Below are 17,736 nucleotides of genomic sequence, written 5' to 3' on the forward strand. Positions count from 1 at the left end.
CCAATAGGCCAAAATCTGTATAGAAGGCAGAGAGCGAACACTCTTGAGTCAGAGTGAGTGGAAGGTACTGGTGTGTGTATAAGCAGTAGGAGAATCAAGAATAAAAAGGAAAGAACTAAAATCACGTAAGGAGAGACAAGCAGTAACAACGGAGCAGTAGCAACACTGACAGAGCAGAAGCAGCTCTCAGAGGGAAAAGATAGTAGAGAAAGTAAGCAAAATAACTCTCCAGTGTAAGAATAATTAAACTGTGTGAATGTAAGGGTCTGGGATAATAAAGCTGGATGTTTTTGTTTGTTATGAGTTAGATGTTTAAGGATTTGCTGTCAGCATTGTGTGTGTGACTGGTCATCACATAGGGAATGTAACCACTTGAAGCAATTTAAAAACGGTATGATATTGCAATTGTGAATACTTAAAGTCAATTAGCACAGATCACATTATGCCTTGTTAAGAACATTTATGGATTCTTTATCTTCTTAATAAACTTGTTGGATTAGGGAATATTGTGTTAGTAAAGAATATTCTTGTTTTCAAAGAATACTGCCTGAATGTCAATCCTTTGAGCAGAAGACTGTATCCGTGTCCTTCCAAGGATCAACAGAGCTAGTCTGTCTTCCTGAGGGGAGGGGATTATAGATGCTAGCGTGATCATCTGGAACTTCAGCTTTTGAATAATGATGTTGAGTTGCTGAAGGTCCAGGGTGGGTCTCCACTCTCGGTCTTTTGTGGGGATTAGGAAATATGGGAAGTAGAACCCTCCCCTCTTCTGCGGTAACGAGATGGGACGTGCTCTACTGCCCCTCAGTGTAAAAGGGATTCTGCCTACCATTGAAGAATCACCTCAGGAGAGGGGGAGGAAGGGGGTTTGTGAGGTGGCAAGGAAAGAAACTACAAAATATTCCTGGTAGATAATCTCCGGAACCTAAACTGTTCATTGTGATCTTGTTCCAGTTGTGGGTTAAAAGTGTAAGATGGCCCCCAAAATGTCAGGGGACAGATGGCTGGCAACAGCAGTGGTGCTTGGGTCTCGACCAATGTGTCAAAAGTGGCTCTTGACTGGTGGTGGATAGTGAGGAGAGACTGTGGCAGTAGAGGGGGCCAAGAGTGAGGCCTCTGAATCCTCTGGCATTTGCACAGAGGCTGGGTTGTGCACTGGTGATAAGATGCATGAGGAGGGGGTGGCCTTGGTCTATTGGACTGCGTCTGGGGTTTCCTCCTAGGGGCTGGCGTATAAGTCCCCAGAGAATGCAGCATCAATTTTGAGTCTTTTAGTGAGTGCAGGGACTCAGCGGTTTTCTTGTTGAAGGGATTCGACTTGTCAAAAGGAAGGTCCTGGGTGGCAGTTTGGACCTTGCTAGGGAACCCTGCCGGTTGTAGCCAGGAATCCCCCTCAGGACTAGACCAGTGGCTAAACTTCTGGAAGCCGGGTCCACCACATGCAGTGCAGCCAGGAGGGCTACGTTTGCCACTAGCCTCCCCTCCTCTAAGAGAGACTGAAATAGAGCCCAGTCTTCTGTGGGAAGCTTGTCTGTGAAGTCCTAAAGCCTGGAATAAGTATTAAAATCCTATTTCACTAGCACCACTTGTTAGTTAGCAACATGAAATTGCAGGCCTGTGGAGACCACCTTCCTCCCTACACGGTCCAGTCTTTTAGAGCCTTTATCTGCCAGGCTGGCCCCACGCTTTCATCGGCACCACCGGCAAGTTGGGGACAGGGTAGGAGAATAAGAATTCAGCCCCTTTTCAGCAGGAACAAAACACTCTCTCAGCCCTTTTCGGTATGGGGGCACAGGATGCTGGAGTGTGCCATCCCACTCTAGCCGGTTCTAGTATGGACTCATTGATGGGTAGGGCTTCCTTACTCGGCTCCTGAGGCTGCACAATGTCCAGGAACTGGCATTGAGGATCCTAGACCTCATAAGAACGGCCAGACTGGGGCAGACAAAGGCCCATCTAGCCCAGTGTCCTGTCTTCCGCCAGTGGCCAATGCCAGGTGCCCCAGAGAGAATGAGCAGAACAGGGAATCACCCAGTGATCCATCCCCTGTCGTCCATTCCCAGCTGCTGGCAAACAGAGGCTAGGGACACCATCCCTGCCCATCCTGACTATTAGCTATTGATGGACCTATGCTCCATGAATTTATCTAGTTCTTTTATGAACCCTGTTATATTCTTGGCCTTCACAACATCCTCTGGCAAAGAGTTCCACAAGCTGACTGTGCGTTGTGTGAAGAAATACTTCCTTTTGTTTTAAACCTGCTGCCTATTCATTTCATTTGGTGGCCCCTAGTTCCTGTGTTGGGAGGAGGAGTAAATAACACTTCCTTATTTACTTTCTCCACACCAGTCATGATTTTATAGACCTCTATCATATCCCCCCCACTCATCTCTTTTCCAAGCTGAAAAGTCCCAGTCTTATTAATCTCTCCTCATAGGGAAGCTGTTCCATACCCCATATCATTTTTGTTGCCCTTTTCTGAACCTTTTCCAATTCCACTATATTCTGCAGTATTCGAGATGTGGGCATACCATGGATTTATAGACACAATATAATGTTTTCTGTTTTATCTATCCCTTTCTTAATGATTCCCAACATTCTGTTCGCTTTTTTGACTGCCGCTGCACATTGAGTGGACAGTTTCAGAGAACTATCCACGATGACTCCAAGATCTCTCTCTTGAGTGGTAACAGGCAATTTAGACCCCATCATTTTATATTGTGACAGACCCAGACCAGTGGGGTACAGGAGTCTGGTAGAGGGCAAATATACTGGTCACTGGATGAGTAGTTTTCTGTTCCCTGAGTGACCAGAGCAGGAGCTGCACTAGAGTCATCAGGAACCTGCTAGAACCAGTTAAGGCAGGCAGGCTAATTAGGACACCTGGAGCCAATTAAGAAGAAGCTGCTAGAATCAATTAAGGCAGACTAATCAGGGCACCTGGGTTTTAAAAGGAGCTCACTTCAGTTTGTGGTGCGAGTGTGAGGAGCTGAAGCAAGAGGTGCAAGGAGCTGAGAGTGAGAGGGTGTGCTGCTGGAGGACTGAGGAGCACAAGCGTTAGACACCAGGAGGAAGGTCCTGTGGTGAGAATAAGGAAGGTGTTGGGAGGAGGCCATGGGGAAGTAGCCCAGGGAGTTGTAGCTGTCATGCAGCTGTTACAGGAGGCACTATAGACAGCTGCAGTCCACAGGGCCCTGGGCTGGAACCTGGAGTAGAGGGTGGGCCTGGGTTCCCCCCAAACCTCCCAATTGACCTGGACTGTGGGTTCTTCCAGAGGGGAAGGTCTCTGGCCTGTTCCCCAACCCACATGGTGAATCTCTGAGGCAAGAAAATCCGCCAATAAGCGCAGGACCCACCAAGATAGAGGAGGAACTTTGTCACAATATGTATAGTTGGGATTATGTTTTCCAATGTGCATTACTTTACATTTATCAACATTGAATTTCATCTGCTATTTTGTTGCCCAGTCACCCAGTTTTGTGAGATCCCTTTGTAGCTCTTCGCAGTCTGCCTGGGACTTAACTATCTTGAGCAATTTCGTATCATTTGCAAGTTTTGCCACCTCACTGTTTACCCCCTTTAATGGTATCTATGACTCACTGGCAACTTGTTGCATTAGCTCCTGGTACTGGCAGTGGCCATCTGGTGGAGAAGGCTGTTGGCTGCCTGTGTTCTCTTTGTGTGCTGAACCTGGCCAGAGCTGGTACAGCACACAGACTTTTGCTCATAGCATAACTTTTGCTGAGTTTGGTTCAGGCCTCAGGCCTCGTGCTCTCTCTCCCTATTACAAAAACAGAGGAGTGATCACCTCATCCGGGGATGATGCAGAGGCACCCGTCAGGACCCGTGAATCCAGTTCCATCCCTCCTCCTCGTACACCGACAACCGGCAGGCGAGGTGCAGTAGGACTCTTGAGAGGGGCTCAGATATCTGCCATAAGGAACTCACAGATCCCAATAATGCGAGAAAGAGGGATTGAATGGTTGCAGGGGGACCCCAAAGAAATCTGTGCCAGCAGTCTCTGGGGGGAAAGGGTTCATATCCAGCAAGATGGTGAGGGTAACCCCTTGACTATCAGGGTTCAATTGCCTCCACGGAGCTACCAGTGCGGCCATCTCCTGAGAGTCATCTGAGTCCGAGACCTGCTCCATTGGTAGCAGTGGTGCCGCAGGTACCGGGACACTCCTGCCAGATTCCTGGACGGGAGATGGCTCCTGAGACAATGGTGTAGACTCCTCCTCCGGAGTAAGAACATCCCTCAGGAGGGCCGGGCTAGAAAAGTGGAGACTACAGATAAGGGAGGAATATATCCTCTGGTGTTAAAGTCTCGGGACACCCTGGTGTTCGAGGTTCCCGTAGTTAAATCTGATGGATCTGGTTTATCTGCAGTGACTGGCTGGTCTTTAGATAGACGAAGCGATACAGACAACTGGTCTGGACCTGCACTTGTAGACGGAACCAGTGAACATCTATCCTTATGCTTCAGTACCGAGGTGACCAACAGAACCAGCGGACCCTTCTTTCTGTGTCTTGCACTCTGATCCAGGGGTCTTCAATGGAGTCAGTTCCTTAGGTTCCATACGTGATGTCTCCCCCAAGCTGGACAGACTCAGGGAGGAAGTGCGTTTTTCATGGACAGTCCTCAATGATGATCTGTCCTTACACCAGGAGAGTGCTCTCTACCATCAAGGGCAGCCCTGAAAGAAGAGATCTTAGGCTTAGATGTTGAGGGCTCTGCTCCAAGGCACGTACTTGGAGGGGCACTGTTGATCAGTTGAGGCTGATTACAGGGGGTCTCCCTGGCCGAAATCGGAGAGGGTTCTCATAGCCTTTTCCATCACATGCCTCCACAGGCGAAGCTCCTGGGCTTCTTGAGTTCTGGGTGGGAAGGAGCAACAGTGCACTTCACTAGATATGCGCCTCACCCAGACAATATAGGCAACACTGATGTTCATCACTGACGGAGAAGGATTGAGGGACTCTGGGCATAGTCCTGGTGCTGCGGAGGCGTTTCCCAACCAGGGAGAAAGAAATACTCGGAACTATACTATAAACTTTAACTGCTAACTACTAATCTCAGAATAGAACTATTTACAAATGCTTTCTTTATAGGTTATGCACCAAAGTGAGGGCACAGTTCTGACTTGGGCCAGGCAGTGGTAAGAAGGAACTGGAGAGGTATCAACCCACACTGTCTCTTATACCCTTGGTCAGGAGCATGAGGAGAACTACTGCACATGTGCGGGCCAACGGACACGGCTCTGAAGAATTTCTGGATAGGGTGCATGGCGCACACTCATACTCACATTTAGAATACACTTAGAGACCATCACTCTACGAAGAATGTACACTTAAGGGGTCAGATGGGTCTTCAATATGGAAGTTGAAGTCACTACGGATGAGTGTGAAAGACTGGGAAGAGAAGAGAGAGCCAAGAGTTGAAATCAAAGAGGAAGGCTGAGGGGGAGGAATTGGATGGACAGTAGATGACAGCAACATGGAGGGGGAGCAGAGAGTCGGGTGCAGTGCTGTTCAAAAAGAGGAGAAAGCAGGAAGGGAGAGGGCGGAGGTGGGAGGGACTTGAAGCAGCAGGAACAGGACAGAAAAAGCCCATCACCCCCACCCCGGTCTGTTCCAGGCAGGAATGAGAGAAAAGAGGAGACCTCCTCAGAGGTCATGACAGACAAAGGGATCTAGGTCAGAAAGCGAAGAGCTGGAGGGAGCAAGATACAAAGAGGTCATGGATGACAAATCTTTTCAGAGAAGGAGTAGGTGTTCCAGAGACAGGGTGGAAGGAGTGGGGGGAGAATGTGTGTAAGGTTGGAAATGGTGGCACAAGAGCAGCAGAAGTGGTCATGGGGAGATGGATATGGGAAGTGGAAAGGGGGTGAATGTAGGACTTGGATCTGTGCTGGTGGAAGGAAAGGGGAGATTAGTATGGAGAGGGGAAGAGGAGCAGGTAGGGACAGTGGGAACTGTAGAAGGGTCAGGGTACCAAGGATGGGAAAATGGAGCCAGTGGGGGGAAGGAGGATGGAAGAAGAAGAAATGCGGTGATAGCCACTCTCAGTATGTAACATGTCCCCGCCACCCACCCACCCACAAAATAAAGTACAAGCACCTATACTTGTATAAGTTTTTTTTTGGAAGAATAGCAAGTATTTTTATTTTATAAACACAAAAAGGCACAAATACAATGCATGATTCAAGCAATGCTAGAAAACACCATATTGGTATAAGGCAAAAAGAGTTTGACAGCTGAAGTGATGCACCAAGAGACACTTTCAGTCAGGCTGGGTCCCTAACGTCCCAGCAGTTTATCTGCTTTAGCTCAAAGAGTCCTGCATTCAGTTAAAACAAAACAAAAAAACAACCCTGCTCAACAGCATAAAAATTCTTACAGCACTTGCAAATTTAGCAGCAGGCAGCATCGCAGGGAAAGGATGGAAACACATTAAAAAGGAGAAACAAGACAGTGAAGGGTGGGGGCAATGCTATTAAACAGATCATTGTGCTCCACAGTTCTGTTCAGCAAAGACTCCATTATGAAACTAATCAGAACTGAGAATATGTAGAGAAAGCAAAACTAAACAGTTAATCCATGAAGATTTAACTGTACTGCACAGATTCCTCTTCACCAAGGATTCTCATCTTCATTTAGGACCTGCTCCAAAGACCACCGAAGTCAGTGCGAGTCTCTACATGATTTCAGTGGGCTTTGGATCAAGCCCCACTTGCATCCACTGCCACTCTAACACTGCAAGGCTTTATGATACAGAAAAGTATAATCCGACTCCAAGCACTCTCAGAAACCATGTCCTTATGGGACACAAAACTCAGCAATTTCTCACACTTGACACACAGTGTAACCCCAAGAACTCACTCTCACCAGATGGAAGTTTGGATTACACCTCACCAGAAGGCCAGGGAGAGGTTTTAATGTAGATTTGTTTACTTAGGGGGTTACGCTAAACATATCTTTTCAGGTTAGAACTTTCCTACGTCCTTTCCACTTCTGCTGAACTTCAAGCACAACCTGTCTGTATTTGAAAATCCCCACCACAGGCAGGATAAGCTGATGCTCCAGCACCATCCTGGGACATCATCCATTCCCTCAATTTACACAGAACAACAAGAAGTTGTTCTTTATTATTGCAGAAGTTTTCTGTTGATCAAATCACAATCTGTTTTCCTCTCCAAAAATCAGTGGGTCGACGATCTATTGCTTTGGATTAATATGTAGGCTACAGTGTCTTAGCATTTGACTCTATGCATTTTGGATGAGTTACTGTTACTCTAAGTTTTTCTTTACCAACATGGCTTTCACTGGCAAAGAGTTGTTGGCTACACTCTAGAGTCAAGTGTCTTAGCAAAGGGGGAGTCCCATGTATATCATCTCTGCATGCTGCTAACTCACTTAATTTCTCTTTCAAGAAACAGTCAACTATTGTCCAAATGGATATTTCAGCTTTGCTGTTGTATGCAAACTCTTCCATTCTGAAAAGAGGCACTGATGCAGCAGGCTACTTCAGAGACAGTGCCCAGAATTCACTCAGTAAATCGTATTAAATTATCAGTGTAAGATTATTTGACAATCAGTTTCAGAATAATTTTTCAACGAGAAGGAGTCTATTTCTACAGCCTTTTGGTACTGATGATATATGTTCATATATTGTGTGTATAAGAGTCAGGTAACAGGCTTTGTATTATAACAAACTAGTGTGGGCTCCATGAATCTTTTGCAGTGTGCGTGTTTCCATCTGTCTCCATTTTATCCCCATCAGAACGATTGTCTTCCTGAGCACTTGGATTTTGCCACTTTCCCCAAACACCTTCTTTGGCTCGGACATGAAGGATACCTTTATTGTATGCAAGAGGAGAACAAAATATTAGATTGAGAGGCATCAGTCCTGCTTTGACACCAGTGAATTTTGCAGCTCTTGTTTGGTGGTTCCCAACATTTTGCTGGAATCCCACTGGGGAAACACTAATGGCTGGAAGTGTTCCTCTGTTCTGGCCCCCTTGCAACACACTTTAAAACAACACTGTCTTTCCCCCCTGTCCATTCAATCTTTCATCTGGTCTTTATCCATCCCCCCATCTCCTCCGTCTTTTTTGTCTTGCTTCTTCCTTTGTGTACTTTTCTTTCTCTCTTTTTTTTTTTTTTAATTCTTATCTGGCAACAGTCTCTCCTCTCCCTAGTCCACAAAAAGGTGTCTGTACCTAACCCTATGTAGACATGAGCTGCTCCCAGCATTGGCTACAGCAGGGACCAGTGCACGAGCAGGAACAGAATGCAGTTAACTTTCTGGGGCCAAGCAACTTTCCCTGCCTCCAGTTATTTCTCTCTGCTGCCTGCCCCCTCAACAAGTCTTAAGGTTCCCACGTCCCAGTACTCTAGTCATTTAACACTATCAATGCTACCTCTGAAACACATGCAGGAGCTGCTGGTAGCTGAGGGGAAACAGGGTGTTAACATGTATATGGGGCTGCTGTAGAAAGCTCCTAGACTTGAACAATCCTCCTGATAGCCATGTCATAATTAAGGCTGGCAATAGACTGCAAAGAGCCATACAAAACTCTTGCTTGCAGCTAGTAGAAGATTGACTTCCCCTCAAGGTAAGCATTCCGCTGTTTAAAGCCCTGCTTACAATGGCATACAGACCCTTAATGTAGGCACACCCTAGTCCTGCTATTACATGGGTGTGACGAACTGGGACTGTTCTTAATGTGGTCTGTGAATGCTGACAGGGGAGTGTGGCTAGGATAGTCTGCATTGGGGGATGGGAGACTGACCGGCGGAGAATACCTGAGCATGTAACATGAGAACCCAGGAGGGGGCTGGGGCCAGGTGACACCTTTGCCCGGGAAACTGAACAAAGGGCTGTGGGAGGGGTCGCTGAAGGCAGAGTCTGAGAAGCTGGTTGGTGAGGTGGCTGGCAGGCAGGGAGGGCTCTGACCTCCGGAGGGGGGCTGGGGTGCCCGAGGACCCCAAGATGGACCTAACTGAGGGGTATCCTGTTGTCTGTGCCTGCAAGACCTGTCTTGGACTGTATTCCCGTCGTCTAAATAAACCTTCTGCTTTACTGGCTGGCTGAGAGTTATGGTGAATCACAGGACGCCGGGGGTGCAGGGCCCTGAGTCCCCCCATACTCCGTGACAATGGGCATCTACTTAAAGTCCTCTTAACAACAACCTGTTTAAAAAGAAAGATCACTTACCTCTACAGTAACTGAAGTTCCTTGAGATGTATGGTCCTTATTTGTATTCTATTGTGGTGCACATGTGCTCCGTGCAACTGAGACTGGAAAATTCTTACTAGTAGCGTCTGCACCTGTGCCCTGTACCTCTTCATGCTCCAATCTAAAGGCATTAAGGGAAGTGTGGACTGAATGCTTCTCCAATACCTTTTGAGAGTGGTTTGTGGTAGAGAAAGGATCTGACGCAGGAGAGGAGCAGGGTGGGTAGTGGAATACACAGAGGAACCACATCTCAAAGAACTCAGGTCATTTACCTTACTGTTCTTTCTTCAAGTGATGGTCCCTATGCGTATTCCACTGTGGGTGACTCCCAAGCAGTATTCACCAAGGAGGAGGGTGAGAGAACCTGTATTGCACCATTGACACTAGGACCACTGTACCGAAGAACGCATCTGCAGAAGAGGCTTGCACCAGTGCATAATGTCTAGTAAAGGTCTGCACAGAGCCCGATGCTGTCACTCTACAGATTTCCAGGAGGGAAAAACCCTGAAGAGATGGCCCTGAAGCAGTCTGGGCTCTGGTCAAGTGAGCCCTCACTCTGACGAGTTGTCATCCCTGCAAGATCATAGCAAAGGCAGACAACCAGAAATCAATTTGGAAAGACTCAGAGAGGAGACCGCTTCTCCTTTCAGCTGCTCAGCAAAGGAAACAAAGAGTCTCAGAGATTTCTGGGAGGGTTCAGTCCTTTGTAGGTAGGAAGCTATGGCTTGAGGGACGTCCATAGAGTGGAACTTCCTGTCCTTCCTGATGGCGTGAGGTTTTGGGGAGAAGACCAAAAGGTGTATGACCTGGTTAACGTGGAATTCAAAGGGAACCTCTGGAATGAACTTGGGGTGTAACCTCAAAACTACCTTACTCTAGGGAGCACTGCATAAGGAGTCTGCCACAAGGGCCCTGAGCTCACCCACTCTTCTGGCAGAGGTGACTGCAGTCAGGAAGGCTACCTTCATAGACAGGTGAAGAAGGGAGCAAGGGGCCAATGGTACAAACAGAGGATTCATGAGTGTTGACAAAGCCAAGCTGAGGTCCCAAGACGGTGCTGATTTCAGTACTGGAGGAAAAGTTCTGGCAAGGCCTTTCAGGAATCTTAGTTATAGGTTGGGTGAAGACCGAGTAGCTGTCAATCAGGGACTGGAAGGTGTTAATTACTGCCAAATGCAGACACTGGGAACAGAGATAGCCCCAGCTTCTTCGGGGAAAGAAGGTAGTCTAAGAGAACAGAGATGTCCAAATCCTCTGGGGTTATGTGACGAAGTTGGTACCAGACAGAAAATCTCTTCCATTTAGGCCCACAACACTGTCTCGTGGGGCGTTTTCTGCTGTTACAGAGTACAGATTGTACTTCCTTGGAGCACAATTCCTCTAAGCTCATCATCCTTCCCAATACCAGGCTGTTAGACAGAAGAATGCTGGGTTGGGATAGTTGATCCTGCCACTGTTCTGTGTTAGAAGGTTTGGAAACGGATGGATATGCATGCACGGGAACACTGACATCTGACGGACGCTGGTGAACCAGAACTGCCTCAGCCAGTAGGATGCCATGAGAATCACCAACACACTGTCCTTCTTGATTTTCTTTAGGACTCAGGGCAAAAGGGTGGCACAGGGTGGGAAGGCATACATCAGCGGCTCCAACCACTGAACCAGGAAAGAATCCTCTGGAATCGTGACCCCCAACCTGATTGGGAACACTAGGTTGGGCATTTCTTGTTGTCCTTGGACACGAAGAGATCCCAATGGGAACCCCCACTGGAAGATGTTTTGTACCACCAAGTTATGTAGTTCCCACTTGTGGTCCTGCAGAAGCTTGTGAGTGGAATCCTGGGCTTCCTCCAGAAGAATCTGAAGACACTCTGGAATTCACACCTTGAAAATGCTTGTAGTCGTTGGGTAGTGATGATGCGGCTGGTATCACCACCTCATCAGGGGATGAGGAAGAGAGTGCTGCAGGGGGGTCGAACCGTTCTGTGTGCTTGGGCTGATCTTCCTCACAGTACTCATGAGGGGGCTGAGGATACGTACTCCCTTTGCAGTGATCCTTGTGTAGACGCCTGCAGAGATCCCTTTAAGTCAGGCGGTCTGCAGTAGGGATCCCAGGAACCCCACCGTCCAGGGGATGGGATCATAATGATAAGGAGGTGGTGACAAAGGGGAGGTTACCAGGAGAATCTGGAGCCCCTATCTTGGCAAACATTTACTCCTGGGGGAATTCTGTGCCACTGCAGGGGCGCATAATTAATGAGCCATGCATATTTTAAAATTTTTGTGCAGAAAAAAAGCTTCTGCTTAAAAGTCGCTGCAGTTCCGTCTTTTGCCCACCAGAGGGTGCGGTGGCGATAGAACACAGCAGCAGCTCCCAGACAGCTAGGGAAGAGAAAGAGCCTGCCTTCTTTGCAGCGCCTGCCAGGTCAGGAGACAGGGGCTATGGAGAGACAGACAGCATGGAGTGCTGGGGGGAGGAGGTGTCAGACAGGGGCTCATAAGGGCTAGTGGGGGAGGACAGACTGGGGCAGGGGCTGAATGGGAGTGGAGGCACAGGGCCACATCGTGATCGGGGAGGGGGTGCAGAGCTACATAAGGATAGGGAGGTGGCTAGGTGGGGGCACAGACTCACTGGGACAGGGGGAAGGGGTATAGAGCCATATAGGGACAGGGCATGGCTGGGTGAGGGCACAGACACACATGGGGATGGGGGAGGGGGAAGAGTGGGTGTCTGAGTGGAGGTGGAGGGACACACGTGCCTGACTGAATGGGAGAAGCTAGGGGTCAGCCAGGGTCTACATGGGGAAAACTCTCTAGCAGTCCCTCCCCGTCCCCTCCAAAAACCTGTTCCATACTTTTCCCACCCATACCCAACAACCCTCCAATTTCACACCCAGGCTTCTTCCCAGCAATTATTTCCCTCTCCCTCAGCTTCTCTATTACTCCTCACTCCCCCCAGACTTTGCACTGCTTCTGGGGGGTGCAGGAAATATGGTTCTGTATTGTAGTTTAAATGAATTATTACTCAGAGTTCTGTATTAATATGCATAGAAAGGAATCTATTTGTCAAAAAACATTTTCTGAATCTTTTTGTTGTCTGTATTGTTACAGACACTTGTTGACAGGTATTTTGAAATAAATGACCAAAAATAATTGAAACTGATATGATTTTATAGTGTTAATTTGACAAATAAAATATGCAGAATTTGAAAATATTGTGCACAGAATTTTTAGGCACAGAATTCCCCCAGGAGTAAACACTGCTTCTTGGAGCAGGCTGAGGGACACTGACTCGGTCTCTATCTCACCAGAAGAATAGGATTCTTCAGACTCCACAGATGAAGCCATTGACAGTACTGGCAAATGGTGCCTCAAAGGTGTGGGTGTCTCCTTATAGATCACTGGTTCCACAAGTATCAGCAACTCTGTGCTGGAATAAAAGCCAGATCCTCCAGGACAGTGAACCCAGGTCTACCAGCAGGCGAGCAGGAGGGATTGCTACCTCCCAGTGGAGCGGACAGTAGTGATTTAAGTTGGGTGGTAGATGATGGAACCACCAAGTCCCTTTGGCTGCTGTGGTGCAGTGCTGACAGTACAGCCGGTGCTCACTCCCTCTTGTTTCTAGTATTGGGGCTGGTCCTGCCCCTTCCACAGCTGGCTGTTTAGGGCTGCTCTTGGCCCTCCGTATTGACAGATCAGCCCCCCGGTCCCAGTGAGCTCCTAACGTACCAATACTGGGATGTGATTTGGAAGGTGGAGGGGGAAGTGATTCTCTTTTTAGAGGCCTTAGGAGGGGACTTTTCCTGTTTCTTATGGGGTGTCTGATCTTACCCTCCCCTCCTGTCTCTTGTTAGAGTTCCCAGGCTTGGTATCTGACGATCCAGAGCTGGAGAGTGTCAGCCTGAAAGGGCATTACTAGGGAACTGCTGACGATACACGAGGGGGTGTGTGTTTGCGTGTGACACAGAGAGAGAGGGACAGAGAGAGAGAGCCGATGTGGGATTGGACTGGGCCTTCATTGACTGCTCCATTAGGTATCTTTGAAGCCAAAATTCATGGGATTGCCATGTTCAAGGTGGAAGTGAATGGCAAACATTGCACTTGGAGAGAACGTGGGATTCTCCAAGGCAATATAAAGCTGGAGGTAGGTCATGCAGGATTTAAAGCCTGGGATCTTAGGCATCCTAAGAACCCTAAACGTTAGGGAGGAGAGACATGGGGGGAACCCAGACCCCAAAACACTAAATTAACTACTAAAATACTAGAACTAGCTATTTAAGACAAACTATTTACACACACCCCAAAAAATTTTTTTAGTAGGAATGCTAGCAAAGCTGCAGACACCGAGTTCTGTCCCCGACCGTAAGCCGTAGAAAGGAATTTGAGAGGTGGTCAATCCACGCCTCTCCTTATGACCTCGATTCGGAGCCCAAGGACGCACAGGGTGCAGGCACAAACCAATGGACACTCCTAGTAAGAATTTTCCAGTCTCAGGTACATGGAGCGCATGTACACATAGGGACCATCACTCGAAGAACCACACACTTTTCCGTACACCTACACCGTACACATTCAGAAAGAGTGGGGTCCTCTGAAATGGATCACTGAGAAGGCAATAAGCCAGTTAAGATTCAGACCACAGCCACCCTAATCAATATGGAAGCAAAGCTCACAGAGATGACAAGTCCAGCATAGTTTGCCTTGATCCGAGCAGACATGCTGAGATATGTATGCTCCGCAAGCTGCATTTCTTGACTGTAGGCTGCAAAGGTGGTGAAGTTCCTGGTTGGGCACATTTTGGGAGTCCCTTGCCTAGCAAGGACACAGTAACCATTAACAGTTGCCTTTGCTTACCTGCTGCACTTGGAATGGTAAACAGTTCTCTTTCATCCTTCACAGTTACCTGAGGAAATAAACCAAGAGTTAAAGTTCAGTATACACCCAACTATACGAGCTCCCATGTCTCTCACCCTTCTCTTTACCAGCAACCATAGAAGTGGTTCATTTTTAATTAGCTGCTCAACTATGGCCTGTCAGACTCCAGTAAATCAGAGAGGGCTGGGACCTAAGTTTGCAAGGAAAGAGAAAGCCCTCAAGGTGGTGGTATAAAGTAGAAGGGATGCCCAGGGCTGTGACAAGGAAACGAAGCTCTCACATGGGAAGGCGTAATGAGCATCACCAGTAAAGATGCATGGAACTACGTTCCTAGTGAAGGATGAAATCCTCCAGACAAAAGCCAGTGTTCATAGTACTGCACAAGGTTCCAGTTGCATAACTCCCACGAAAGCCACAGCCCAGCTGATGGGACTCTCATTGCCTCCCCACGACAGCTGTCACACTCCTAGCAGGCTGCTTACATGAGAGCTGGGTGGTGCCTCAGACACGGATGTTCCTGGAACGGAGGTTGTATTCCGGTCGTAAAACGCAGGTGCACACTCTCTGCTTGCGTTCTGTGGGTGACTTGCCATGGACTTTCTGGCTGAGACCACCAGTCTGCCAGGAACGTGTTGGCTGAATTAGAGAAAATAAAAATATCAAGGAGGGGTATTTAAACAGCAGAAGGCTGAAAGAGACTAAAATAGAGGTCACGTCACCGCTAATTCAATACCCACTGGAAACATAGGCCTTGTCTACACTACACAGTTTTGTTGGCAAAACAGTGGAGGTGTACATACTACAATGCTACTTTTGGCGGCAAAAACTCTCTTGTTTTGCCGACAAAATAAAACCACCTTGACGAGAGGCGTAGAGATTTTTGTGGCAAAGTTAGAGTGATGAAGTGTCAGTGTAGACACCACGTTCACCTGGCCTCCAGGAAGTATCCCACAATGCCCACCGTGACCAGTCTGCTCACTATTTTGAACTCCGCAGCCCTGCATCCAGCTACACAGGCACGTCCGTTTCCCGCCCCCCGGCCAAAGCTCCAGGAACTGTGGAAATTCCTCAGCGTGCAGCACTCACATAGCTACGGCCCACTTGAGCACTACAGCAGCAAACACACTCCTGCCTAGACTACAGGGGAGGGGTAGATCATCTTGGTCTGTGGGCAGATGAGGCTGTGGGAGAACTCAGAGAGAATCTCAAAATCATTAATGTGGAATCCTGCTCTCCTCCGCACTAGGAACACAGTGGCAGGCAGGCAGGCAGGGCTGGCTGCTGCTGGAGGATGCCCATGGAAGGATGGGATTGAGAAACCTGCATCATGTGACGCTGTACCTGCCCCAGGAAGCATTGTAAACCCTTCCCAAAGCACCCTGCGGCCAGTTGCACAGAGGGATAGCTACCACAGTGCACTGCTCTCTGTCTCAACGCAAGAGCTGCTAGTGTGGATGTGCTCTGCCGACACCAGGAACAGAGTGTTGACATGCAACAGCAGTTTAATGAAAGCAGTGGTGTATGTCAGCATAACTTGCATCGACAAAACTCTGTAGTATAGACAAGGCCTCAGAAGGACAAAGGTGCAGAGATACCCTGGTGATGGGCCAGAAAAAACCCTCAGAGAAAGCAATGAGCCTGAATAGCCCATTATATTTATTCTGGACAAGAAATTTAATTTAAATTGTTTCACCTCCAGAAAGAGACCTTAACTGGAAGAGGCTCTTCATTTACAAAGAGGCTGGAGAGACATGGTGCTGTAACATTCAGGGCCAAAGCAGTGTAATTAATACCAGTTTACAGGATCTTGTATAAAAGAGGACTTGTCAAAGAAACTTGGTTTTTTTTTATTTTTGTCTTTTTACTTTTTAATGTCTTCTGCATATTCCCATCTGCAGGGATTTAGCCAGCAGTACTAAGAACGTGGATTCTAGTTGAATAGAGATTGGACAATTGCCCTCCCAAAGCAGGCATCCTCTGCAGATGCCGAGTCGATGGTATTCCTGCGTAAGTCTGTGTACTCAATTCCCAGTAGCAGTCCCGTGAAGGCAGGGAATTAATACAGCCTTTGTCCTATTGGAATAAGCCCCAATCTTCTCAGGAAAAAATGGTTACTCACCTTCTCGTAACTGTTGTTCTTCTAGATGTGTTGTTCATGTCCACTCCAATCAGGTGTGTGCGCTGTGCGCACAACACCCAGAAGATTTTTCCCTTAGCAGAATCCAGAGGGTCGGCCTGGGCGCCCCCGGGAGTCGCGCTTTCATAGCGCCCAATATAGGGCCCTGCCAACCCGATCCCTCCTCAGTTCCTTCCTGCCGGCTACTTCGACAGCAGGGTAGGTGGGTGGGTATTGGAATGGACATGAACACCACATCTCGAAGAACAGTTCTACCTCCATGAGCCAAGGTGTATTGAGAGTGCCTATTGGGAGGTAGGCGGTAAAGCTGAGGTTTCCACATGGAATGACTATAGGAAACTACACTTTAATGGGCAGAGGAAAAGTGGGGGGCTGGATTGGATGAGCAACCGGTAATGAGTGTTTTCCAGCTTTGAAGCCTATAAATCTGAAAATATCTAATTTTAATTGTATTTACATTTTGTCACCAAGTCTCTCTTCTAAACTTGGACTTTGCAGGACACATTTCAATCTTGAGCTGAAATTTTTGTGCAGACTTTTGAGCTCCTAAAAAAGTGATTTTCTGACAGGGCCTGCTAAGTATTTAAACCGTATTTAAGCTGAGACAGGGGGTCATGTATGATAGTGTGCTGCAATATCTGCTGATGCTGTTGAGACCTTTCACTGAAAGTACGGCTATCTGAGCAGGGAAGCCCCGAGGTCACCATGCAGTTACCTCAGTAGATGGAACCCCGCAGGTTCCACTTCTGGGCTTTGTTCTATGGTTTTGCCTTTGTGCTTCTTCTCCAACTGTGACTGGATCTCTCCTCCTCCTCTCTTTCTGCCATATGGATACAACTTCACACCAGGGAGCAGGGGCTGCTGTGCAATGGTGAAGATGGTTGGTTGATCTGATGGCAAACTGGAAGGTGGGACCTCAAGAGTCTTTTCTTCGTCATCATATTTTAAGTCCTAGGGAAGAGGGAAAAAAATTAAATACCTGCTAAACTGAACATGCTAAAATGCAGCCTGCAGCAACCTTAACTTTTGCATTCTTAACCATGTATCTCTAATGCTTTCTTAACCTATTTTGTATGGAATTTCCTTGGGTTCTTTCTTTGGTTTAAAAAAGAATATGGATACCCCCCCCCCCCTGAGAATTCAGTGAAAAAACAGCAAGAGTTCCAGGAGCACTGAACAAGATGAACAATAGCTGAGCCCGTAACAGCTTACAAGTCAACAGTATGCAGCTTATACCACCTGCATACGCATGCACAGCATGGCCGCCTTTTGCTGTACACTTTATACAAAACAATGAGATGATGAATGCAGAAGTCTACTCAAAAACAGCACATATATTTCAAAGGCTCATAAGTCAGTTAAATTACAAAGCTTTTGCTTAAAGACTCTCCAAAAATACAACAGAGGGTCCTGTGGCATCTTTAAGACTAACAGAAGTATTGGAGCATAAGCTTCCGTGGGTGAATGCCCACTTCATCAGACC

At 47.6% G+C, this 17,736-nt stretch overlaps 1 protein-coding gene across 4 annotated transcripts in view; it reads right to left on the reverse strand.

Moving 5' to 3' along the window:
• Nucleotides 1-6,158: 6,158 nt before the first annotated feature.
• Nucleotides 6,159-17,736, reverse strand: part of LOC112113248 — a 68,096-nt gene continuing 56,518 nt past the window's right edge. For all 4 annotated transcript variants that reach the window (XM_029913852.1, XM_029913850.1, XM_029913855.1 and 1 more), the window contains 4 exons: nucleotides 16,969-17,204; nucleotides 14,599-14,752; nucleotides 14,096-14,144; nucleotides 6,159-7,858 (listed from right to left, as the gene is read on the reverse strand). In XM_029913852.1, the coding sequence (XP_029769712.1) occupies nucleotides 7,716-7,858; nucleotides 14,096-14,144; nucleotides 14,599-14,752; nucleotides 16,969-17,204 (582 nt within the window). In that variant the 3' untranslated portion in view covers nucleotides 6,159-7,715. The remainder of the gene's footprint in view (nucleotides 7,859-14,095; nucleotides 14,145-14,598; nucleotides 14,753-16,968; nucleotides 17,205-17,736) is intronic.

The sequence above is a fragment of the Terrapene carolina genome, unplaced genomic scaffold (assembly GCF_002925995.2).
Source record: "Terrapene carolina triunguis isolate 2854851 unplaced genomic scaffold, T_m_triunguis-2.0 Scaffold58, whole genome shotgun sequence".
Taxonomy (NCBI): Eukaryota; Metazoa; Chordata; order Testudines; family Emydidae; genus Terrapene; species Terrapene triunguis.